We start from the raw sequence: 27,850 nt of genomic DNA on the forward strand, positions 1-27,850 counted from the left end.
GGGGGTGTACTCACTTCTGTGAAATACTGTATATACACACACACACACACACACACTATTTGAAAATTGATCGATCCTGATGTACTAACAGCCATCTCATTTCTTGAGGTCCCAAAATGCCAGGACAGGGCAAATACTCACCAAATTACCCTTTTAGGAAAGTAAAGTAGACAGTCCAAGGCAGGGGTTGGCAAGCCGTCAATTGCGATCGACCGGTCCACCGCAGGAAGCCAACAGGTGGATCGTGACAATGGTTCCGCCTTTCCCCCAGCCTCTGGCGCTCTCATGTTTTTGCAGAGCGGAGAGTGGAAGGCAGTAGCTGCCTCTGTGATTGGTTGCTAGGGAGTACTAGCAACCAATCACAAACTTGTTATTATGAACTCCGGCAGCTCCCACCTTCCACCCAGCACTATGCTGTCTCCTGATCGCCGCTCTGCTGTACACAGGCTGACAGGTAAAAAAGTACTTTGTTGGAGGCAGAGGACAATAAAGTGAGGGTGGATGTGAAGGGGCAGAGGACACCATTTTGGGGGGTGGCACAGGACACTACTGCGGAGGGAGGGAGGCAGAGGACACTACAATATGTGTTACTCATGCAGTCTTTTTATTGAGAGCGTGATAATTTGTTGTTTTTTTTAGTACCCCTCCCCCCTTCTCCCTGGTGATCTTTGTTTTCCTCTATGTTGTCCAAGTAGATCAAGGTATTTAGTTAGAGGCATGGTGAGGTTTTTAAAGTTGTAATTTTTAAGAAAATTAAGAAGTTAAGAAAAAAATTTTTTTTCACAATTTTTTTCTTCAACTGTTGCCTTTGGAATGTAGCATCATCATATAACTGGTATGGGAATAATCAGGAACACTGAATGGTGACTAAATGTAAAAAAACAGGGAAAAAAAATATATTCAATTTTTTAAATTTTTTTTTTCCCCTTTTACATACATGCGATCCTGGGATGATGTCATATAATGGTTAAAGTAAACGATACATCAAATAAAGCTTTGTTCAGCTTCACAGCCATATACACTGTCCATCTATCTGATCAGCCTGAGGAGGCGAGACTTGTGATTACTAATTACCACTAGGGATAAACGGAGTCGTTTTGGAGAAATTGATTTTGCAGTGATGTTAGTGATTTTATGTTCTGCCAAATTTTGTTGCATATGATAAATGATCAAGCTGGAATAAAAAAAAATCCCTTTAACCCCCATTGTGACAAGGTCATTGATGCCTGGATACCAATGTCAAATTTAGACAGACAGTTACAATGGGGAAGATTGGAGCACTCAGAATCTGGTGCAGCTGTGCATGGTAGCCAATCAGTTTTACATTCAGCTTGTTTAATTAAAGTGGTTCTAAAGGCTCAAGGTTTGTTATCTTCATGCATTCTATGAAGCTGATTGATTTCTATGCAGAGTTGAACCAGATTTTGCACTCCAGATTTAGTAAATAACCCCCAATGTGTTCGCTAACCCTATGACTAATTTGCCCACCTAAATCATTTTTACTTTAATGATTTATAGGACCTTTAATTGGTATATGGTTTTAATAAATACCATGTTCATTCTTTTTATTATAAGCTAACAAATGTACAAAAATGGGAAAAAAAAAAAAAGAACATGTTACCAGCCTAAAACGCGGATAATCCGAAAAAAAAAAAAAAAAAAAAAAGTTTGCCATTCTTTTTTATAGGCTGATCAACTAAGAGAGCAGCCAGTGTAAGTCAGTGCAAAATCATCGTAATAGGACATGCTGCATCCCAAAAATACAAAAAAACACAGTGTACCACTCAATCAGTGGGATTTTGCTGACCTGTGTTTGATGTTCCAAACGCACATCAAATGCAGGCAAATCACAACCCCTGAGGACATGAGCACTAATACTGTTTATGGTCTTTTTAACTCTCATTTGGTCTAATAACTGGCTTCCTCTAGTCTGCAAATACAATGGGCCCATGATAGTACAATACAGAAAACTTTTACACATTATAAGAAAGGAAAGCATTGATTTCAATGATTCATACAATGATTGCCAATATAGTGATAAACTATTATAAAAATATTCCAACCTATATAAGCTGCAATATAGTAGTATAGTCCATCGCGATCTTTTGGATTGTAAAATTTGAGGTATATGTCGGAACACAAGTCGTTTTCAGTGCAAAATACTTCTAGTCCCTATGTAAAAAAATAAAATAAATAATGTAGTTAGCTGCAGCAATGACAATTCAAAATAAAATTCAGTCTTCTTTACAAGTGACAGGAAATTGCTTATCAGGTACATCTGTAAAGGTTCTTATTTATCCAGGTGTAGTATACCTAGCAGAAGTTATGGCTACCAAACACGGCTCTGTTTTCCATCACTTGGCTCGCTGAAGATGTTTTGCTATTTATCCACTGAATCAGTGGCTTCCTGTGCGCCAAACTGATTGGACAAGGGGAACTGATAAAGGAGTCGAGTATTGGATTAGGGCTGAAGTTAAGGCTGCATTCACACTTGAGCAGACTGAAGGTCCAAAAACGCTCAAACTTAAAAAAAAATCAATTGTTCTCTATGGTGCCTGCTCACAACTGATCGCAGGAACAGGTACTGTAAAATTTTTGGAACTTTGAACTTCAAATCACTCAAGTGTGACTGGAGCCTCAATTTTAGGAGGAAGAACGGTTTTTGGGCAGGGCTACAAGTGAAGATTGACACAACGAAACCTTATTCTCCCAAAATAATTCTCACACATCCACAATTTAATGGCACTATTTTTCATTCAAATTGTTTCTTGCTGTGTTTTTTGGCCTACTTGTATCATCCTCTGTGAGCTCCTGAACCTCTCCTTTTCCCTCTCACTTCCTTTTGTCTGAAACGAGGAGTGCACATTAGTTGTGGTTATGTGCACTGCTCTATGCACACTACAAATCCCAGAGTTCATCTTGAGAGCAAGTAAAATAGGGTTGTTATGTTCCTACATACACTGGAACCAATGAGAATTATAGTAGCCACCCTCCAAACAGGAAGCCAGATCACTGTAGCAAAAAAAAAAAAAAAAAAGAAATTTGGAGTTTAGGAGGCGGCAAAGAATAAAAAGGAGTTAGGAATACATGAATATCATTTTTTTTTTTTTTTAAACAGAGTTCAGTGTCACTTTACTGGTTAAGATTTTGAGGTGTTTGCTTAAAAATTAGGAATGCCAAGTACATCTTAGAGATACAAACGATTACAACTCTGTATTCATTAAAATAATAAACAAGCTACACTAACCTGTTGTGTGCAATGGCATTGCACACAATGGAGTTCTGTTTCTCTTTTTTTGTGTCTTCCCTCAGAGCAAGCAGTTTGCTATGGGGGCAGATGTGCAGGAACACTGCTGAGCCAGGCTGTGTGTGTGTCCATAGACACACACAGCTCTGCTCATCCCTTCCCAAGCTCTCTGCTCACAAAAAAAAATAGGGGAGAAGACCAGCAAATGGGCACAGAGCTGGATTGATACAGGGCTCACGAAAGTGTTTGGGGGGATGGGGCACAGCAAGTGGCAAAACATCTTTTGCCTTGATACAGGAAAAGCAAGAAAGTAAAAACATTTTAGCTTTAGAATCACTTTAATATAACATTAAAAACGTTTTTTAAATCCAAGCAGTGCTAATACCTGAATTCTATTTCGCAACAGCCTCTGCCAGTCCTTGTACCGTAGGACTGAGTGACAAGGCAGCACAAGGAATTAAATAGTTCACGCATTGTCAAGTAGCATGCTGATAGAAGGAGAAAGCATAGAGAGTTAGGTTGATCACTTTGCTGTCTAGACACAGCCTGAGGGTGGATGCTTGACAGCCTGGGCTCAGGGGAAAGGGGTTGAATGATGTTGGCTGTCATCCAACCATGAAGACTAAGGAAATTTTGTGACTGAAAAGCAACTCCAGATTGAAGCCAAGTATTTGTGATAGATATATATATATATATATATATATATATATATATATATATATATATATATATATATATATATATATATATATATATATATATATATATATCTCCTAGATTGTAAGCTTGAAAGAGCAGGGCCCTCGATCCCCTCATGTTTTGCATTGTATTGGTATTGTTCTGTCACATGTTCTGTCCCCCTTTGTAATGTACAGCGCTGAGCGAACTATTGGCGCTTTATAAATACTGAAGAATAATAATAATAAATATATATATATATATATATATATATATATATATATATATATATTTTTTTTTTTTAATAACAGTGCTACTCACTAATAACTACAATACCTAATCCAAAGAATGAAATATCTATAAAAATATCCCCTTATATGTGCATCAGTGTTTTGCACTATTTCTTGCACTATTTCTTGCACAATTTTTATATAACAAACCTTCCTACACCTCTAATTAGCATATAGTGTGAACGCAATATAATATGTAACTAACATGTATTGTCCTCTCAACACAGAAGTATATAAAACAATATTATACATTATTATTAGTGCAATCAAATAAATAAATGACTAAAGTGCAACAGATGTGTCCATTAAATCACTATAAAACGTAGTCACATCACAAAAATCCAACATAACTCCTGGTCTCCATCCAATAAGTGAAGTTACTCAATAATAAAATGTGCTGCTAGTTGTGCAAATTTCCCCATGCCAATGACGCCACAAAATGTGCTCTATCCACCACCAGATGAATTGGATAAACGCACCAGAGCGCTATGCTGGTGAAATTATAGACCAGAATAAGCGCTTTTTGCTCGGAAAGTGACAGTCGGCAGCCCGCAATCCTATCTACAAGGACTTCTTAAATTGATATACCACTCTCACTCATAGGAAAGAAACTCAAAAGGAATTTCTTACACAAATTTTTAGATCAGCGCTGATCAAACCTTTTAGCGCTATATAAATACTGTATTATAATAATAATAATAATATTATTATAATAAGGGGATATTTTCACAGATATTTAATTCTTTGGATAAGGTATTGTAGATATTAGTGAGCAGCGCTGTTCATATAGATTTGTTCAATTAATGGGATTTGTCAATTAATGGGATTCCACTAAGAACAGCAGCTACTTGTTAGTTTTGTGTTTTTCTTGCTGAGTGGTGCAGGAGTCCTAGAGCACAGTCCTACATATTATATTTAGTGAAGCCAAGTATGGCAGCAAAAGCAACTAAATTATTTTATCCTTCAATGATCTACTATTTTATATATTTTTTCAGGTTCAGCTGTTAGGGTTAGCTAAAAACTGGATTAAGGGTCAGGGCAACTGAATAAACCCTTTTTTAAAAATGTGTTTTCAACACAAAACACTATGCACTGACAATCTGTGCCAAGTTCTCGGTGCTGAAAACCATATATCAGGCACGGTTTACAGGTTTTTGTTTTGTTTTTTAATGCATACAACAATATCTACAAACAACTGCCGTAGACTGTGATCAACACTTTGTTTCAAACTAGCACACTTTTGTGATCACAGCAAAGAACATCCACTCAGTTCTATGACATTGTGGCTGTGCAGTCCTACACTCTACATATTCTATACAGAAGAGTGTTCCACTTTATGATGAAATGTTTCCTACGGTTTCCATACGAAAGGACAATAACATAACGAAGCAAACAAAAGCCTGCTGTCCTAAACCCCTTTTAAATTCTGCCATATCTGGCTCTGGCCTATGACTCTACAGATCTTGGCATATTCTCATTCAGTACAAGTCACATGATCTCTTCTATTCCCATAACCCATTTGTTTATGCCGCATACAGAATGAGACTTTCTTAAAACCATTGATTTCTTGTGAAAAACGCTCTGTGTGGACATCCCAATACTGTACACTTCTACAATAATGGAATGACTATGGTACCCTTTTACTAGGTTTAAAACCAAGCAGTAGATACAGAGCTACACATAATTATAGCTATAGAGGTATAGCATTATGTCAAAGGTCATTAAAACCAAAGAAAAAAAGATTCCGTTTATCTGGATATCACCAACACACTTACCATGGGCATTAGCATGTGTCTCCTTTTGTATATTCTCCTTATATCAGCCAAGCTAATGCACACAACAGGTTTCTAGAAAAAAAAAAGACAAGCAAACATTTTATTTCAAAATGTAACTGCATTTTGGGTGCTTATTTACAGATAAAATTTGCATTTTAAAATGTTTTTTGCTAATAAAATCCTTTCCTTAAAGTAAACCTGTCCATTCTAGAACAATATTAAACATTACAATAGCTCTATTGGTTATCTCACGAGCACTCACTGGGGGAGATTTACTAAAACTGGTGCACTGAGAATCTGGAGCAGCTGTGCATAGTAACCAATCAGCTTCTAACTTCAGCTTGTTCAATTAAGCTTTGGCAATAAAACCTAGAAGCTGATTGGTTACTCGGCACGGCTGCACCAGAATAAGACTGTGTAGTCAGTCCACAAAAAGGAAATTATGAGCTGTCAACATTTTTGACAGATCAACAAGCATTTTTCTCTACGGACAGGGTCTTTACAAAAAAAATGATGTGTCACAGAAATATACTGCATATTTTTTATCTTGACCTGACATACCCTTGCCTTCTGCATCAGGAAATGCAAAGAATACTGGCTATTGTATTATTACTGCAATTTTTACACAGCTTACTGAATTACGTTTTTATTTCCTATAAATAAATGACTTGACAAAGCCAGCTGTATTGAAAAATGTCATCTGGAAGGAGGGATTATGCACAAAGGATTGATGTCGGCAGAAGCATCTTAGCTGAATTAGATGTCATAGGCATCCTGGCATCAAAGTACAGAGTCTGCATGACTGTTCTGGAGCGGCGTTATTCATCACATATTGGATACATGGGAAGTAACTTTCTGTGCTTTGTGCACGGTACATAAATGGCGGACCACTTCTAAGGCGATGTATTCGTATGGCTGTGAAATGTTCATAAGAAGATTGTCTATTAAAGATGGATTTTATTATGTTATAGAAGTGCTAATTGATATATGTTTGTGGTTGAACAAATGGCAGACCTAGAAATCACCTGAGATTATCTGCATTTATTACCACTAATTTTTAGAAGCGATTTGATGCTGACAATATACATATAAAAATCTACAGTGAAAAAGATTAATGAAAATATTGACTTACTGGATAGCCATTTAATGGCTGAAAGTAGAGGTATTGATCTGTTATACACACATGTCCCGGATTGGTGACCAACGGTGTTACCATTTCTGCTAAGCATTCCATGTGGGAGGTTTCAGATACACTTTGAAAGCTGTACAGGAATTTGAGGATATCTGAATATCACAATTACAAAGCTCTTTACAAAAGATTTCTTAATACCTTAATATTTTTACTAACCTGTTTTTATCAAATGATGATCTTGCTAAACGTGATTGTAAAATAGCAGTTATCTAGTAAATAAAAAGAAAGCTTTTCTATTATGTACCAGAAAAATCAAAACCCCAACCAGTGCTTCCTGTAAAACGCTTTTGGGTCTTACCATGGCTGTCTGGTCACCGAGTTTCTCCAGGCGAGAAGCTCTTTGTAGCTGTAAGAATGAAGAAATATCAATTGTTTAACTGTTTAATTGTCAACCCGCCCAAAAAGAGACAATGGAAATATACAAAATGTTTTCCTAATGCTAGAACACTGCCTGCCATATGCTTTTCCTTCAGTACTCCCCTTGGCTGCCTATTTGAAAGACCTGGTAGGAGCACACAGTAGGCAGAAAGCATTGTTGCCAACTGCAAGGCAGTGGCTAAGCACTGTCTCCCTGGAACAAGAATTGCTGTTACTAAGAGGATTTCCAGGTAAAAATTGTCAAAGAAAACCATATATAGTGAGCCATGATAATATTCCCCATCTTAGAGTACAGTACAGGACACAGGAATTGATTCATAGTCAATGGGTTATATGGCTTTTGCCTTTAGGTGACTGGATACTGGCAAAAGTTTTGTTGGGAACCGCCCCTCTTCTGTATACGCATATAATGCCACCCTTCCCGTGAGGGCTGTACTGTACTCCAAGATGTACAGGTGCATTGAAATTCCCATTATTTTTATTGGACTGTACATGACAAAAATTGATTTTTAGGCAGTGGGATGTCCTCAAGCAATAATTCAAGGGTGTGAACACAAAAAACAAGAGGAATAGGGCAGGGTTTTTGAGACGCGAAACCTCCAACCATTGAGCACCATCGTACTCTGTTAGTTACATGATATTGACATAACGTAGTAATATATGTATGAGGGTCTAGTCTGCTAGTAGTTTAACATATAGGATGAGACTGAGGCATTATACAGGGAATTTTAAGATTTCTTGATTTTATCTGATTTTAATTTTTTATAAAGAAAATGGAATACTTTTTTTTTTTTTTTTTTACTTTCGATTGTGAATTTATTTCTGAGAGTACCAACAAAAAAAAAAAAAAAAAAAAAAAAAAAAAAAAAAAAAAAATCACACCCTTTCCTCTTGTTGTGTATTCGCATTTAAAATTAGGGATGTGCTTCATACCAAATTGCATCAAGGGTGGGCTACAAAACAAGAGCAACAAGCACACAAGAAAAAACAGATGGCTCAATTGACAAAAACAGACAGCTGACAGCAGAAGCATCCTGTAACCGAGATATGAATCAATAGGGGTTCAAACAGGCACTCCTCAAAAAAAAAAAAAAAAAAAAAAAAAAAAAAACTTGTCTTAAAAATGTGAACAGAAAAACAAGTGGCAGCCCTGAAACTTGTGAGAGGGAAAGATGGCTTGATGCTGTACAAGCACTAGAACCTTTCGGGCGAATGGGCTCAGATAGTGTAGAAGGGACTTATTCCCTGACAGTGGAAGTACTAGAAAATAAAAAAAAGGAAAATAACCACCCAGCCAGGTGAAAGAAGAGGAAGTAATCCCACCAGTGAGGAACAGAAGAAGGATCAGCTGCCAAGGAAAGAAGTGGCAGACAGCCACAGATGACAGTCCTAACTCAACACATAGGTTGAATCATAACGGTTTGATGTGCCTTCAGAGCAAGGTTAGCCACTTTGAGCAGAAAGGGAGCTCTGTGAAGGTAAGAGCATCTAAGGAAGGCCCCACAGGGACATAGAAAGTTGATGAAGAAAATGAAGACGAGCAACTTCTTGCAAAAAAGGGTCCAAAAAGGGAGTGAGAAAGCCAAGGTGAAGAGGATATACAAGGCTCAACTCACAGCTGAAGGGTAGGCGTATGGCAATTCCAAATAGAAAAAGCGTCAGGATGAAGAATGGGAACCATTTCTAGGATGGAGCTCCCTTTCATCACACTAGTTGAGAACTACCTCATCTAATAGATTGCAGAATATGGGGTGAGTGATCTGCATGCCCCCAGGGAAGTGTGTCACCCAACCTAGAGGCTGGAATGTGCCAGGGATACAGGACAAGGGCCATGGTCCATTCCAATGGTACCCAGATCCTGAAGACCCCTCAAGCCTGGACTCCAAAAGAGACCAATATTGTGGAGAAGATACAACATTGTTTTCCCTTTACTATTACATACCAGTTCCTGGCTACATGTCTTGTTGGATCGTTACTCTGAGCAGGTTTAAAGGCAGAAGTTAGAAGATAATCCACATTTAAGGGTTTTTATCCCGATTATTATTGTTTTGCTTTAGTCGGCCTTATAGGTATTGTTATGATAAATGTTTACCCATTCAAATTTGGCTGCCTTTTCATCCACTTCATTACCAGAAATTCTTCTCTGGCTAGTAGACTGCTAAATGTGCAGTTCTGGCTGTCATCTTTCACGGATGATCCAGAAGTGATTCTTGTAGCAAAACACTCATGTCCTAAATGAGCTGGCACTGGGCTTTTTTTGCCTCTAAATGCCTGCCTATATGTACATGGACCCATAGGCTAATATAGAGGGATGTGAAACATCCTCAAAAGTGGTGTCTTTTATGCTCAGTGCGCATGAGACATTCAAGTTAACCAAATTCAGCAAACCTATGAAAAGCTAAGAGATACTCTAGATCCAGTATTTTACCTGGAGAACAGTTTGTACAACATCATCAACCTTCCTTGAATCTTCCAACTGGAAGAAAAATTGATTTCCACCCTAAAAAATATATGGATATGTTTAAGTATGCATAAACCTAAATACAAACACAGACACTTTATACATCGAAAAAAAGATTTTTAAATACAGTAGATGAGGCACATGGTGACATTCACATATATAAATGTAAAGGTTTTTTTTTTTTTTTAACTTTAATCCATGCTCTGCACTAAGATAAGAAAACCTTCTGAATGCAGCACCCCCAGCACCCTCTAATACCTATCTGAGCCCGATCTTGATCCAGAGATGCGCATGAGAGCAAACGGCTCTCCACCACGGGGGACCCAAGAAGAAGACAATTGGGGCTGTTCTGTGTACAGAGCAGGTAAGTTTGACATGTTTGGTTTTTTTTAATGAGAATTTACAAACGCTAGTTTCCTGTGACCAATGTTACTTGATCTGTCTGAGATATCAAAAAACCTCTGAGGACTGTTCTCAAGGAAATGAGCAATCGGCCAGGTTGGGTTTTTTAAGACACACCTGTATTTTTTTGTAAGATAAGGAAGGCAGCAGGGATGTCTGGCCACTCGCCACTGTTTACATTATTATGCTGCATGCTTAATACTTACATCAGACAAAAGTGATATACAGAGGTGATAAAGAATATGCATTGGCAGCAAACTCTAGATATTAATTAGTAGAGTCAACTCTTTCCAGTAGCTAAGATCAATTACAGATCATCACTGTCAAACCATACAGCCTCAACTTTTCAAAGAGCTTGGCTTGGAAATACAATCGCTTTTCCAACGTTCCTATGCAAACACAATGCCAGAAATGTAATAACTAAAGAAGTGTGTGTTTGTCATAATAAAAAATGGAGTCTTGACTAGCAAAGGGAAAAAAATATAATTTCTGATAAAATGAATGTCGTAATGCTTTTCTTGCCCCATTATCAAGCCTGACAACAGTTTGAACTATTATAAAATACATTGCGGTTATTACTTTTAATGATCATTTCTTGCTATGAACTGCAAACACAAACTCTGGTCCAACTAATAGAATACTTGCCTTCATGGTATACAGACAGTTATACTTTAAAGGAGGGCACCAGCAATGGTAAGTAATAATTCATAACTTTACATAACGGGTTACGTGCTAGAGGTCTAAACATGTACGGAACATTATTTCAATATTATAAATGGTGCACCCAAAAACAAACAGAATTTTTCACTATAATTAGATGAATGCACTCTGCCTCTAATCCCCTGTATGACACCTTGGTACCTCTAAAAGCCAGCGTGCTATGCGATTAAACCTTTGCACACGATCGCTGGCTCTGGTCAATCCCCTCCCATCTCTTGCGCCTTACAACTGGCTAAAGAGGCTGTCTATTATAGCGGTGGACCAAGCATGAGGCAGAAGGAAACACAGGTCACTACAGAACTCAGGAGTGATGGAAGGGTTGAAGGGAGGAACCATGGCACATAGCGTGGGGCCTCAGCCGTCAAACACTGCCAGAACGAACAAAGCATGTTGGGTTGGAAAGCAGGAGATATGAGCAACTGGAGAGGTAAGCATAAGAACTCTAATGCTGGAATTTTTTCAGAGCTTTACAGTATTGCTTTACTTGATAGTTAGAGATCATTCTCATTGTTAGCATGTAAATCAGTAAAGTCCTACTTACGCGTTGAACCTTGTAAGGCGCTACTATGTTTTGCTCCTTGATAAAGTACACCTAAAAAAGAAAGAAAAACAACAAAGCATTAATAAACTGCAATCAAATGCAAACTTTGTAAAATTAAAGTAGATATAAACCTAAATCTAAAAAGGAAAATTTAATTTATGGTTAGAACTGCTGCTGGGGTTTTACGGCTACTAGTGAAAGTGGTGGAAAGTTACTGGGGTGTTTTTTTTTTTTTTACTTTCTTGCATTAAGGTAAAAAAAAAAATAAAAATAAAAAACCTCTGTGCATTTAGTACCACTTTAAACAAATTTGACATGTTAAAAGTCACACAGGCAGATGAACTGAATGGATCTTCACAACATGACTGAAACGTTAACTATAATTTGTAGTACTTGGTGGTCACAGTACGTCCGGATCTTGGTTTCTAGTGTACTGGTGCAGTGTTCCAGCTCTCCCTCTCTCTATTGTCTCCTTCTAATGCTGCCCAACAGAAACATGGTAGTGCAAGCTGTTTGTCATCAGCTGGGGGAAGGTGAAGGTTGGCTGCTGATCAGCAACTGTTTAGAATTGTGATCATTGGTTCTCCGGTACAGAGCCACTCAGACGGGCTCTTTTGATTGCACATGTAATCACAGGCATTGTGAGTACGCCTGGAGTATGCATCCTCTCTACAAACAAGGACATTTAATAATTAAAATGTTTAAATTAAAAGACTGATCATGAGGCGGGTAATTAACATGCAGTTATAAAAACTGAGAAATGTACAGTCTGAAAGTCTGTTTAAGGCAGCCCATCAACTCAATCTGGCATTTCTGTTCTAACAGACCAGGAAAGCAGCGTTTTCATTTTTAAATTAAACCAGCATCAGGAGTAATATTTACGTATGTTCAGAAGCTTCGTTCTACTTTACAAAGCCCTGATGAAGAGGGCAGTAATGAAACCCCAAAATGCATTGTCTTTTTATAGTACAAGATTCTACAACAAATAAATCTAGACTTATGCAACCTTACACAAACTTAAAAAGCCTGTGTACACCAACTATATATCTGCTATTGACTTGGCAGCCTGTACACCAGTTTCTTGCCCTCAATCTACGGGTCTCCTATTCCTTCTCACCCGTTTACCATTATGGTGAATATGGAATGAACTCTGAGTCTCCACAATGTGGTGATAGAAGAGCTGGGAAATGTGGAAAAGAAGACTTTACCTCTGGAAAAAGTGATTGAAATGGGTAATTATGCCCACCAACGTCAAACAATGGATTCTGGACTGACCATTTTTATGTGGGCATCAAATAGAAGATAAACCAACCTCAGGATCATTATGCAGACACCTGCCTGCATGCAAGAATAATTATAGCCCAATTAAGTCTCCCATTTTATTACTGTCATGCAATCAGGTGTCATATACAGTAAGACATGTGCTGTTCTTTTACTTTTATTACACTGTTAAAAAATCATGGGGTTCAGTTGGGCTTTCGCCTAAAATGTATTGCTCTATAAAAAACAGTGAACAGAAAAAACTCATGGTCACTCGGTGGCCTGCTTCTTCCGGCACCCCTTGGCTACTTTGTGACTCATGCTGTAATAGAGAGGCATGGGAAACTGTAAAAGGCAGGTCACAACTATGAGAGGCAAGGCCACTGTTTGCATTATAAAGTGCCCTGAACTTTGGGGTACAGGAAGTGAATGAAACATGCATAAGCATCAGGAGATTTAAATAAGGTGCCCTGGCTGGTTTATACTCTTCATGTAGCAACAAAACTTAACACGTTTCCAAAGTAAAAAAAAAAAAAAAAAAAAAAAAAAAAAAAAAAAGGACAGTGGCTTTTAAAATAATTAACTGCAGAAATCTTACCTGACTGAACAGAACACAAAATAGTTTGTTTGCGTTCCTAAAAAGACAGAAAAATAGGAATCACTTAAAAGTTAACATGATTTGGCCTAAAAGGTGCCGGAGGTAACAACAGTGCTTAAGTGCAGGCAACATATAGTGCCTACATGTATCTGTGTCTTCAAGCAGATCTAGAAACCAATTAGCCTGCTAAATTTAGTTTTTCAAATCACTGTGCATCTTAAACAACTGCCACATTTAATTTGCAACTTTTTGCATCTCAGTGCTGCTTTATCTCCTCTAGCCCTCTTTATCTACTTCCTGCCCATGCACTCGCTCCAGTGCCTGCTCCACATCAATCTTCTGGCCTCTCAATAGGGACTATGGTGAAACCATGCATGCGGAATGTATCTTATGTGATGACAACAAATTTCTTCCTGTCAACCTATAACAGGAAGGGTCTAAACTAGGAACCACATGGCCAAATAACAGGGTTTTCTTTTAATGAATCCTGCATTTTTAGAAATTACTGATTACTTTTGAAAATAGGCCAGACCCCTATATCATATATGTGGCCTTTGTGATAGGGTTTAAATCTACAGTACTTTAAAATTAATTTGTGTTCCCCTGGAGCCACCTGGGCTATACACAGGAACACAGTACCTTGACTCTCCGAATCAAGATACCAGAGTCACGTGAGCAGTAAATGGTCTGGCTTAGGATTCACAAGGACACAAAGAACAATCTGAAGACCAACATGTCAATGGCAGTGCTGGCACCTCAGTACTGCTACCTTAGGCACTTACTAGACCAGGACAGGTTTAGATTACCACACGAGCTACTACAAGAAAGAAATTATTAATCAAGTGTACTGGATGACATACTTGCTGAAGAGATTCTCTTCATCTTCTACTTCAATCTTTGTGCAATCCCGCAGTGAAATCTGTAACAAACCATATAACACTTACAATTTTGTGTACTTGCTGCAACTGAAAGTTACACATGCTTATGTTCTATCCATTATAATAAAGATTTCATCCCTAATTACAATGTATTAGGCGTATGTGTGTTGTGAAAGATCATCAAACATGTTGTACATGTAGTAGTATTGGCAACCATTGTCATCAAGCATGCTGCAAAAGTTATTGAAGATTAACAATTGTAAGAACAGGAAATGATGAGACACAAGATAAGAAAAAATATATTATTATACAAGTGGAATTAAAATTTCTGGTCTCCCAGCCAACAGAAGCATTACAGCAAATAGTAATATTGACTGCTCACCTTAATTATAGGCAGATCAATTTGATCAGGTTCAAAAATAAGAGATTTGGAACATATTTTGAGGGATCCACTTGCTTTTCTAATAAAAAAGAAAGCATGTTAATCTGAAGGGAAAAACTGCAATAAATGTTTACATTCATCCACAACAGTTTCAAAAATACTGTAGAAAGGATCCCCGTTATCAACTTGTTAATTTATCATTGTGGCTGCACCAAAACACAAGTCTCCAAGCCTCATGCTTAAAAATATATGAAAGGAATATCTCGCCTTTAAACAACCAGTGGGCTTCTCCTTTAAGGCTAGGAAAGAAAAGGAAGACTGTCGTTTGGCAGGTAGGCAAGGTGTTAGAGAATGTCATGTATGAAAGAACAGCAACTCTAACTTCTGTTCCCATATTAGAATATAAAAGTTTAAAGGAGTTTCTTAGAACAAGATCATTTCAATATTTTTGATCAACTGGGTGAGGATGCCATTCCCTTTAAGTTTTAATGCTGTGAGACAACAGAGTCAACGCTGACACCACCACACGGTTGTGATAGGCCAAGTTTGGCTTTTACCGGCTGGCAGATTCAGGTACTGTTCTTGATCCTATGGACAATCTACTGCATGGAAAGTGATACATTGTTTATCCATGGGAACATCTCAATGTAAAATCTGAAAGCTAACAGACCTCTGGCAACAGTTTACCAAATTAAAAAAACTGCCTGCTGCACAAACCAAAAGGTAAAAAAGGGCCAAATATGTGGATGTTAAGAAGAGAGACTTCGTCAACTAAAACTTACATATGCCATGTTATACCTCACTAAACTGAGGGTAACTGTGGGAGCAGACATACATTTGATAACCCTGGTGTGACCACTCTGTGGTTGGAAAATAATGAACAACATCTACAAGCTAATTGTGATAAGCTGTAATAGCCCTCTCTTGCTGAATTAGTTGTTGTTAGTAACTTTGGTACCCTCCTCATTGATCCTTCAAAATGTAGAACTGCTTACTGGGTCGATTTCCTCTCGTTGGCATCTTTGCCAGGAACTGGCTGTACTAAGCCCTCCAGAATTACTGGAACAAGTGGGTTGGTTGTTTCCCTGCATCCTCATTAGTTTGGGGAATTTTGAAGCCTGCCGCTCACCTTTCATGCCATTGGGGTGATTTCTGTTCAGTATTTACCAGAGTTCCACTTCACTTTCTGTTATGCTGTCTAGATCTACCCCTCAAACATGCATCAGCATGGCTATTTCTTTCACAAAGGTCGGGTATGCCAACATACTGACTTTCACATCCTGGCATGTAAGAGGACGGAAAGACATGAAAAAAAGATATGCTTTGTTCTCTTCTTTGTCCACATTTGGCTCCTTAGTGGTTTGCCTGCAGGAAACTCGCCTAATAAAAAGACACGACCAAACTCCTCAAGCGCAGACATTTCTCAATTCCATTCAGTATACTCAGCTCATGTTAGAGGAGTCAATGTCTTAATCTGCAGTTAATTTTTCCTGCAGTCACTTCAAAGTGGATCCACTCATTCATTTATCCTCGCTGTGTTCTCAATAATATTCAGGGGATACCACTCCTGGCACTAGGTGACTTCAATGGTGTCTTGAACCCTACCATAGACAGGCATTCTGGAAATAATTCATTTGCACAAACCGAAACACCTTTTGCTAGATACTAACAGGAGGCAAGACTTCTGGATATATGGAGACTGCAGCACCCTGGCGAGAGGCAATTCTCCTGCTGTTCCAGTATTAATCTATCCCTTTCCAGGTTAGAGTTAACATTAGGTCCTTGTTACCCCTAGTAGTGGATACTGCCTTTAGAGCCAGAGGTCTATCTAATCATTCTCCTCTGAAGATCAAATGGTCTACTGGTCCCCCATCTATACAGTACATCCTTTGTGGAACTTAAGTCCTAAACGGTTCAACGTAATATGCTCCACAGACCAACTTGAATCAGAACTGTGGGAATTATTCTCCTTTAACAGGGCCTACTCTTCACCTTAATTAGTATAGGATGCAATGAAAGCTCTTCTGGTTGCAATCCTTGTTAATAGCTATGAAAAAATAAGGGTGCTTGGGAGAAAACTTTCATGGAGGAAGTTCAGCAAGAAGAGTGCATTTACCTCAATGATCCTACTTCATCTCATCTACAAATTTGGAAAGATGCACAAGAATTATACAACATATAGGGCACCTTCTTGCGGTTATCGCTAAATCTCAGAATGTTCCCACTTTTGCTGGGGCAAATACAACTATGGAAGGCCATGCCTCTCATAATCCTGAGGATATAGCAGACAACTTCCAAAAGTTCCATCAAACCTTATATAATACAAAAGTAAAACTACACACATGGAATGCTTACCGATTTTCTTGACTGTTTGTAACTCCCTTGTCTCAAGGAAGCAGATAAAAAAAAATTCTGAATGCTCCATTTACCATTGGGGAATTTCACATGGCATTGTCCAACACTCCTAATAACAAGAAAATGGGAGTGGATGGACTTCCCTCAGGAGGTGCACAGACAGTTTCATGACATACTTTTACCGGAATTCCTCACAATGTTAAATTAGGTTTTCATAGCAAAATTGCTCCCTCATTCAATGAGCAGGGAAATATTTATAGTTCTCTCAAAACCAGGTAAAAATACTTTGCTTCTGGACTTCTATAGCCCACTTTCTTTACTAACTTCCAACATTAAACTACTGTTGCAAGTGTTAGCAAATAGGCTTGCTTCAGTAATACAGAAATTGGTGCACTCCGATCAGTCAGGTTTTATTCCCACCAGGTTCACTGCTATCAACCTGAGGAAAGTATATTTGAATCTTCAGCTCCCCACAGATTATAGGCCACAGAGCTGTCTTGTCACTGGACACTGCCAAGGCCTTCAATGGCATCACATGGCCTTATATATGTCAGCAACTGTTACTTACGTCAGTTAAATGTACATTGGATTTGACTTGTGTGCAAACACTCAACTGTCAAACTGTATTGTTGTATGACAAAATGAGGTCTTACATGCATCTGTTTTTGTTAGTATTTATTTTAATAGAAAAATCTCAATTAACAAATTTTCAAATGGGGTCTGACCCTGGAAAAATCCCCAGTGAAGTAGTTTGGCCCACACTGTGCAGGCACTGCAGTCGCCCGAATACGGGGCTGCTGTATCAATTGCGCTTGAGCAGCAATATACAGATTTCCTTTTTTGCCGTTGGGAATTTAAAAGCCGAAGACGACTATGGAGAAGGTGGCTGAAGCACCTGCACAGTGAAGGTTGGACTACGTCTCCAGGGACAAGGAGTGATCCTGAGGGAATCTGATGGGTAAATAAATTATATTAATTAAGACACAGATCTGTTTACTATTTACAGTCCTACCCAGCTTTCAAAAATGGGGGAAACTACACAGATGAGCTTCCAGAGATATCTGTAGCAACCAATCAATTTACAATTTAGTTGAGATAGAAAAGTGAAGACTATCATACAGTTTAGAGTAAAACAAAAAAGCTGTACATGGATTGGTTGCCACAAGCAACTCTGGGAGCTCATCTCTGAAGCAAAAACAAATAAATTAAACAAATTAGGTAGGAGCAGGGGTGAGAAACAAGACTCACCCTGCTGCTCCCACTGTTGTCAATCACAGCCGCTGAGGAAGCAGTGGGGGTGGGGCTAAGCTGCACTCTGTGTGTCCATGGGCACACAAAGCTAGCTCGGGAGCAAGCCCGCACTCAGCAGTTTGTTATGGTGGCACTCGGCAGGGAGGAGCCAGGAACACTAGTGGGGGATATGAGAAAAGAAAGATCAGGGCTGCTCTGTGCAAAACCATTGCACGGAGCTGGTAAATATGACAGGTTTATTATAAAAAAAAAAAAAAAAAAAAAATTATATATCACTTTGAATAAAGTTGTTTTCGTGTAATATCAAAGAGTATATCTCTGTTAAGTTAAAAAAAAAAAAAAAAAAAAAACTAAAATGAAAACAAAAACGTGTTTATTAACCACTTGCCCTCTTGAGGATTTACCCCTCTTCCTGACCAGGCCATTTTTTGCATTACGGCGCTGCATTACTTTAACTGACAATTGTGCGGTCATGCAATGCTGCACCCAAATTAAATTTACGGCCCTTTTTTCCCCTCACGAATTGAGGGGAAAAAAAAGGTGGTATATGATCACCAGTGAATTTTTTTTTGTGCGATAAAAAAAAAAAAAAAAAAAAAAAAAGGACCGACAGTTTTGAGAAAATAAAACAATATTTTTGACTTTTTGCTATTAAACATGTCCAGTAAAAAAAAAAAAAAAAAAAAATGTACAAAAATCTAATTTTGTCATAAAATTTAGGCCAAAATGTATTCTGCTACATGCCTTTGCTACAAAAAAATCCCAATACGTGTAAATTAATTGGTTAATGTGAAAGTTATAGCGTTTACAAATGGCGGTATATATACTGGGATTGTTTTTTTTTTCTTTTACTAGTAATGGCAGCAATCAGCGACTTATAGCAGGACTGCGGTGGACATTCTGACACTGGAGGGAACTCACTTGGTGTCACTGACACCCCCAGTGACACCAATACAGTGATCAGTGCAAAAAAGGACTGACACTGAATTAATGGCACTGGGCAGAAAGGGGTTAACATGAGGGGCAAAGAGTTAACTTTGTGCGTTTTACAATGGGGCTGTGTGTGTGCGCATCACTGTAAGCACACTGCTTTGGATGGCTGTGCTGTGCCATGCAAAGCAGTGTGCCCAAGCTGACAGGGAGAACTGCTAGTAAACAAACAGTTCTCTTCCCCATTGGAGATCCTCAGTAATCACCGGCCTGGACCCGGAGACTGACGGCCGTGATTGCGAATGGCGGCGCGGGTACGGCCTGCGCTTCCCCTACCTGAAAATGCGAAATCACGTATATATACGCACACATGTGCTGCCCTGTAGCAGTATTTCTGCTATAGGGCGATCAGGAAGCGTTTAAAGCCACAATTAATCGAAGACGTTAACCTTAGTCAGGCTATCTGCTCTGATGGATGTTACTTCCTCCAATTCTAGACAGATTATTTAGGCAATCTTCACCATTATCTCACTTCCTCAATTTCTCAATTTCCTAAAAGCAGTCTTCAAGGAAACTTCTCATTGTTGCCTAAAATGTCAGATAATAGTTACAAGATCAGACAAACCTTTTATTTCTGTGTAAATATGCTTTTAAATTAGGAGGAGGTGTGACACTTTCCAAGATGTCAGAGGTTTGTTTAGTTCCAGTACATGAAAGCTGCATCACAACGAAAAAGACAAGAGAAAAACACTGGAAAAAAGCTCAAGGTTTGGCAGAAAACAAATTTCACTGTAAAATGAGAGAGGGGACAGAAAATGTGTTTTCTATGCCAAAGATGTTATTACCTTGACAACAAATGCTCCAAATTCCTTTTAGCCGATTCCCAATTTACCAAAGGACTATGAGTCAAATTTTCCCATCTGCGCATGCATGGCCAGCTGTACTGAGAATGTTGGCAGAAAGCATGACAGAAGATAAGGGGAGTATACTTCCAGAGGGACAACGGGGGGGGGGGGTTGGGGGGTAAAAAATCCTTCATGTCCTAAAGGCTTTAAAAGTCAAAACTGACAAAATGTAATGACTAGAGATAAATACCTCACAGTGATATTAAAAGGCAAGAACAATCATTTATTGGTTTTGCACAGAGCAACCCAGATCCTCCTCTTCTTGGGTCCCCCACCCATGCTCCTGGCCCCTCCCTCCTGCCAAGTGCCCCCAATGCAAGCAACATGCTATGGGGGCACCCAAGCAGGTTCGCTTCTGAGCCATTGCTCTGCGTGTCCATTCACACACAGAGCCATGGCTTGGGCCCCCCTCCCTCTCTCCTTACTGGCTCGCTGGCTGTGACTGACAGCAGAGGCAGCTGCTCCTGTCCTGCTTGTTCCTGCTGCTGTCTCAACCAATGAGAAGGGAGAGCCCTCGGAGAGCCAAGGCTCTCATGGCCATCGCTGGATCACGATGGGACTCAGGTAAATATTAGGGGGGCTGCTGCATACAGAAGGTTTTTTACCTTCCTGCATGGAATGCAGGAAGGTAAAAAATCTTGAGCCTTTATAGGCACTTTAACCGCTTCCGCGCTGCCCTATAGCACAAATGAATGGGTGTGCAAAATCACGTATATTTATATTTTCCAGGTAGGTGGCATGCACACGCCCTACCCGCGCCGCAATTTGCGGCCTCGGCTGTCAACCACCAGATCCCGGCCAGTGATTGCCCGCCGGCAACCAGCGATCTCAGAGGATTTCCAATGGGGGAGAGACCTGTATGTAAACAATACAGAGCTCTCCCCTGTCAGCTCCTGCACACTGCATTGTATGGCTCTGCATAGCATATCCATAGAAAGCAGTGCTTACAGTGAAACACACACAGCCCCCATAGTAAAACAGCACACAGTTAACCATTTGATCGCCCCACATGTTAACCCCTTCCTGCCCAGTGTCAGTGCTGCTTTTTTTTTTTTTAGCACTGATCACTGTATTGGTGTCAGTGGGGATGTCAGTGACACAAAGTCAGTTCCCCCCACTGTCAGAATGTCCGCCGCAGTCCTTCTAGAAGTCGCTGACCACTGCCATTACTAGTAAAAAAAAAAATTCCAATATATGGAGATAGATATATAGAAAAGAATATATATATATATATATATATATATATATATATATATATATATATATATATATATATATATATATATATATATTCATAAATGCTATAACGTTCACGGAAACCAATTCATTTGCACGTATTGGGATTTTTTTTTTTTTAGCAAAGACATGTAGCAGAATACATTTTGGCCTCAATTTATGACAAAAGTTTTACTGGCAAATTAAACTTTTTAATCGCAAAAAGTCAAAAATATTGTTTCTCAAAATTGGTGGACTTTTTTTTTTTTTTAGCGCAACAAATAAACAAACATACAGGCGATCAAATACCACTGAAAGAAAGCTCTATTCATGGGAAAAAAAGGATGTAAATTTCATTTGGGTGCAGCGTTGCATGACGACACAATTGCCAAGTAAAATAATGTAGCGCCATATCACAAAATATGACCTGGTCAGGAAGTGGGGTAAATCCTCTGGAGGGCAAGTGATTAAAGTATGCTTAAATGCATTTTAAAAGAATTTTGGACAAAGTAGGGAAAAGGTCAGATAGTATCTCAGATTTTTCTTGTTGTTTGTGTCCCTGCTCTAGGGAGAATTTCTTTTCTCAAAAAGGTGACAGGGGTTTTACCTATTCCCTACTCTAGACTTCAATTTCCAAGATACACTTTAATTCACAATCTACCCTGGTAAATCTACCAAAGGCACATCAGGATTTAGTTATGCACTGAAAGCGTTTGCTAAACAAAAAGAAATGGGGGGGGGGTGTAAAACCCATCCTATCAGTAAAACCTGTACACATACTTAGGTTATCAAATATGATGAATACATTTCAAGTTTAGCTTGCAGTTTTCTTAATGCTGTTTGAAGTACATCAATGCTGTGTCCTCTTTGTTATACAATTCCATTTGTTACCATAACTGAAAATTACCTAATGCCCCTCTTTCCTTAAAGTGGTTGTAAACGCAAAAAATATAAAATTTAGATAATTACGTTACCATAATCTGGAGAGAAAAAAACGCATACACCCCCCAGTCTGGCTGGAAAAGGTCCCGGCACTCTTCTGCTATTTTCCTCTTTGTCCCTCATTGAACAAAACTGCCACAGGCCATAAATGGTGGCGCCACGCTCCCTCTCCTTTGCTTGACAGCCTACGTAATACTTCTTGCAAACTAGCACGAGAAGTGTCCCAGTCTCCTGTGCACTCATGCACAATCTCTCTCTCGCTCTCCCCCCCCCCCTCTTGCTGCACTTGGATTGGCAGCTCTGTCCCTCAGCATTGTGGAAGGGGAAGAAGTCAGGTGGTGCAGATCCAGGTGTCTGATTGGACAGGACTCATCAGAGGGCATAGGCAGACAACAGTGTGTGCCACTATGCCAGGGATTAGCACGGGGATGAAGGCGTGTAGAACGAGGAGAGGATTCCGGTGACATCACTACTACACTGCCGCCACGCCCACAGAAAGGAACAACTTCAGAAGCCTACATCTCAAAATTGGAGTGACAGAAAAATTTTACAAAGAGGCGATCAGACACAGAGCACTCAAAAGGTATTTATGGATGACAGTATTCAGCATCTGACCAACATTGGGTTTACAACCACTTTAACTCCTTGGTGCCAACTGCCTCCCAGTCTTTTTTTTAATTTAAATATTTATTAATTTTCAATATAAAATACATTTTCCATCATTACTCTCATAAAACATACAAAAACATCAATTATATCCCTTTATATCTTTATTCCTATTACCCCCCCACCTAATATCCCCACCCACCCTGAAAACCCAACTCCCCCCCCCCCCCCCCCACAAATAAAACCACCCACTTTGCATTTCTCCATTACATCTTTTCCTAAGTAAGGGGTACTTTCACATATCCCACTCTACTACTTCATATATTTCACCTTGGGCGCAAAATCTTTCAATTTTCCCCACCTCCTGTAACATAACCCCATCTTGTCTTCTTGCATATAATACAGTTTCTCCATCCTACATATCTGGTTCACTCTTGCCACCCAATCCTCTTCTCTCGGCACCTCTGAGCTATGCCAAAACTTAGGTATCATACCCTTTGCCGCATTCAGATAGTACCATATACCCGAATCCTTGGATTTGTTCACTGATAGTTCTCTACTATGTAATAGACACAACTCTGGATCCAATCATATCTTTATCCCAGAGATTATCCCAATTAAATAAATCATTATCTCCCAAAAACCTTGAATCTTTGGGCACTCCCACCATATGTGATATAACGTACCTATCTTTCCACACCCCCGCCAACACTCTGCTGTATTCTCCCCACTCATCTTGTATTCAACGTTCGGTACAATGTGCCATCTTGTTAAACACTTATAGTTTACCTCCACCTCTCTCATGCTTACATTCACATGTATTAGTCTATATATTTTCCTCGGTTTGTCTTAATCTATCTCTATTCCCCCCTTTCCCATTTTATTATGTACATTGGCTTTGTGTGTGTGTCTAACTCAGTGAGAATCTTATAAACTTTTGCCATCCCCCGTTTCCCATCTCCACGTGATTCCAACAGCCTCTCAAACAAATTCAAATCCTCTCTCAATCTCAAAGGTTTCGGAAGACTCCCGACAAAGTGTTTTAATTGGTGATATCTCCACTTGTCTATCTTAATGAAAAGCTCCCTTTTGTCCTTTCAAATCCTTAAGTGTTCTCAATTCCTGCCCTTCCATAATAGCCCTCAGTTGAATATCCTTTTTAAACCATTTTCCTGTACTCTCCTACCTACCTGGAGGGAAATAATCAGTGTTCCTCAGTGACATTAATTGTGAATTAAAATCCCATTTCATAAGCTTCTGCAATTTATCCCAAACCTTTAAAAACATTTAATGTATAAACCAGCAATGGGCAAACTATGGCCCGCGGGCCGTATACGGCCCGGCGGACCTTTTAATCCGGCCCACGGAGCTAGGCTCCTCTCACAGTCCGAAGAAATTCACAGACGCATTTTTGACGCATATTGTGCTTGCTGCATTGCATACATGTGATACTTATATCCATAGTACAATTTTTGGATTCCCTGACTGGGATTCACCATTATGGTATTGTTCTATTTATAAATTCAATATTATGGTATGCCTATGGTATAATTTTTGGATACACCTCTTTTGGGAAGTGTTCACCTATGTGTCTGTGCTACAGGGACATTAGACTCCTGCAGTCATTTTTTCTGTTGCACATGCATTTAGACCGGTCTTGGTGTCATTTTATATGGTTTTAGGTCTGTGTGTATTGTCTCATACTGAGGTGATGGTAAACCAGGGCGAACGCCCATATGTCATATTTATGTGTGTGTAATAAAGCATAATTTTTGGAAATTTTTCTGAGTGTCACGTTCTGTTCATAATGTAGCCGCTTTTTCTGTGAATTTCTTTTCACAAATCCCCCTTTTTTGAATGCCTTTTTTGGCTACTGAATGGAGACCAATATTGGGTGACATGATAAATCATTTGACAACCTCTTAATAACTACTGTTAATACATCCTCTCACAGTCCGCCCTGAAGACCGGTGTAGCATGAAAATCTGTCTCCTATGAGGATCTGTCCCCCTCGACGTATCTGCGCATGTGCCGGAGATCGCCGATCGGCTGCTAATGCCTGAAACTGCCACATGCGCAGATACGTCAAGGGGGACAGATCCTCATAGGAGACAGATTTTCATGCTACACCGGAACGGCGCGGGAACACGGCGAGAGGAACACGCGGAGCAAAGGTAAGTGAATTGACACAGGGGGGACTTAATATGGGGGATGAATTAATATGGGGAATGAATTACTATGCTTACTATGGGGGAATATTACTATACTTACTATGGATGACACATACACATCATTCATCTACTCTTGGTCCGGCCCCCGGGTCCAATATATGAACCCATTGCGGCCCTCAAGTCAAAAAGTTTGCCCACCCCTGGTATAAACCCTCGTGGTATCTTTTAATCCTCTATATTGTGCTGGTACCCATATGATTTTACTCAAGTTAACTCCGCTTAATTCATTTTCAATCTTGACCCATCTTTTCCACTCTGGTTTGTGGGTCCAGTCATAAATTCTTGTTAGAACTACTGCTCTATAATACCTCTTAAAATCTGGCACTCCCAATCCTCCCTTCTCTTTATTTCTACTCATCAAATCATAAGATATTCTAGGTTTTTTATTTTTACATATATATCTTGTTAACATCTTTTTAATTACCTTGAAAAAGACCTCCGGAAGTTTAATTGGGATCATCTGGAATTTATATAGGATTTTAGGTACAATTACCATTTTTATCAGGTTTATGCGCCCTATCCAAGACGGGTTACCTCCTCCCAATTTCTTTAGTTCCTCCTTAATCTCGTTTAAAAGCGAGATATCATTTGATTTATACAAGTACATATACGAAGCAGTGAGTTTAACCCCTAGATATTTTCTCTCTTTATCTTTCCATATAAAAAGGGAATTCTTTTTGTATCTTTTCTTTTTTACTATTTGGAAGATTTACATTTAAGATCTCAGTTTTTGTTGGGTTGATTTTCAAATTTGCTACCTCCTCATAGTCCTTTAAGCTCTTCATTAAATTTGGGAGTGTTATGCTAGGATTTCCCACACAGAACAGCAGGTCGTTCGCAAAGGCTGCCATTTTATGTTCAATTCCTCCTATCTGTATTCCTTTTATGTCCATATTTTTCCTAATTTTTGCTAGTAAAGGTTCCAATGATAATACATACAACAATGGGGACAGTGGGCATCCCTGTCTTGTTCCATTTGACATCCTAATAGGTTCCGACCTCTCTCCGTTAACCAAAATAACCACGGAGGGCTTTCTATATAAATTTCCTATCCATTCTCTCATTCTAACTCCCAATCCTAGAGTCTCCAGGGTGTCCATCATAAAGCTCCAATCTACTCTATTGAATGCTTTTTCAGCATCGATTAAAAGCACCACCGCCGGAGTTTTACCCTTCCTAGCTTTCTGGATAAGCAACCCATTGTCTCTACCCTCCCTGGTACAAATCCCACCTGGTCCCCCTGGATCCATTCTGGCATTAAATCTTTCAACCTATTTGCTAAAACCTTTGCATATCACTTAGTGTCTATGTTCAAAAGTGAGATTGGTCTATAGCTAGAGCACCGAGAAGCATCTTTCCCTTCCTTTTGAATAAGCACCACATGGGCCTTAAAAGATTCTCGCCTCATCTCCATCTCCCCACCCAGGGCGGTCATATATTTCTTCAATTTAGGTATTAACAATTCACAATATTTTTTATAGTACCTCACAGTATAACCATCTGGGCCTGGGCTTTTCCCCGTCATGGTACTTTTTAATGCTATTTTTATTTCCTCTTGCGTAATTTCTAAAACAAGGGAATTCAATTGATCTTCACTTAACTTCGATAGTCCTGCATTTTTTGATATACCCTTATTTTTTCTCTACTCGCATTTCCACTTTTATTTACTGAATCCTGGGAAATAATATTATACAGCTGCTATAACATTCTTTAAACACCTTGGCGATCTCTTTAGTAGAATAAACCATTTCTCCCTTGGGGTTTCTTATTTTTTCTATATAATTCCTGTTTTTCTTTTTCCTCAAGGCTCTCATTAAATATTTTTCTGGTCTATCTCCCCATCTATACCTCTCACTTGCCACTTTATTAAAAACTCTTCTCCTCTCCTCTTCCATCAGTATCTCTAGTTATTTTTTTGTTATCTTCTGTCTTCTCTCTTTTGTTATTCTATTTTTATGTATCTGCTCCAGGTCAAATATTTCTTTTATTTCTTTTAACAGCCCAGTAAGTTTCTCTCTTTTTTCCCGTTTCTTTTTTGCCCTGGATGCGGTCAATATACCTCTTATGTAGGCCTTATGGGACTTGACTGCCTCCCAGTCTAAGCGTTCTAAAAGCCAGGAGGCGGAGGTCGGCCTTTGGGTCATGTGACCACTGATTGAATGTCACAGTGGTCACATTATTGAAAAGCTCTCCATTGCAAGTGTTGATTAGGAGCTTACCGATCACTGCCGGCTACCGCCCAGGGAGTGTGCACATCAAAAGGTCAAACATGAATAAAAAAAAAAACAAAAAAAAACAAAAAAAAAAAAGAGGAAAATGTCAATTCACCCTATTTACAGCAGATCCTGGAATAGCTAGGTCTTTTCAAGAGTCTAGGTCCATCTGTCTGATAAGGCTATCTTTACAAGGGCAGTCCACATGCTGGTTTTTTTCATGCATTTTATTTGATTCAGATTTTGGCAGAATCAGTGAAACTATCACAGCTGCAGCACTGGGGTATTCCAAGCTGTAGCGAGGAAAAATTCACAATTAGACTTACCAGCAACAGTGTTTCTCGGATCATTCCAGGACGGCACACCAGGGAGGCTCCTCCCCATTAGAAAACACAATCAA

At 39.1% G+C, this 27,850-nt stretch overlaps 1 protein-coding gene across 2 annotated transcripts in view; it reads right to left on the reverse strand.

Moving 5' to 3' along the window:
- NSMAF (neutral sphingomyelinase activation associated factor) overlaps window positions 1–27,850 on the reverse strand; it is a 121,416-nt gene that overhangs the window by 62,994 nt on the left and 30,572 nt on the right. For both annotated transcript variants that reach the window (XM_089685304.1, XM_089685303.1), the window contains exons 3-12: window positions 14,803–14,881; window positions 14,403–14,461; window positions 13,543–13,579; window positions 11,685–11,735; window positions 9,989–10,060; window positions 7,481–7,528; window positions 7,339–7,391; window positions 7,123–7,252; window positions 5,991–6,062; window positions 2,064–2,172 (exon numbers count right to left, since the gene is read on the reverse strand). In XM_089685304.1, coding sequence (XP_089541430.1) covers window positions 2,064–2,172; window positions 5,991–6,062; window positions 7,123–7,252; window positions 7,339–7,391; window positions 7,481–7,528; window positions 9,989–10,060; window positions 11,685–11,735; window positions 13,543–13,579; window positions 14,403–14,461; window positions 14,803–14,881 — 710 coding nt within the window. The remainder of the gene's footprint in view (window positions 1–2,063; window positions 2,173–5,990; window positions 6,063–7,122; window positions 7,253–7,338; window positions 7,392–7,480; window positions 7,529–9,988; window positions 10,061–11,684; window positions 11,736–13,542; window positions 13,580–14,402; window positions 14,462–14,802; window positions 14,882–27,850) is intronic.

The sequence above is a fragment of the Staurois parvus genome, unplaced genomic scaffold (assembly GCF_062004578.1).
Source record: "Staurois parvus isolate SC_StPar_1 unplaced genomic scaffold, SC_StPar_1.0 ptg000371l, whole genome shotgun sequence".
Classification (NCBI taxonomy): Eukaryota; Metazoa; Chordata; class Amphibia; order Anura; family Ranidae; genus Staurois; species Staurois parvus.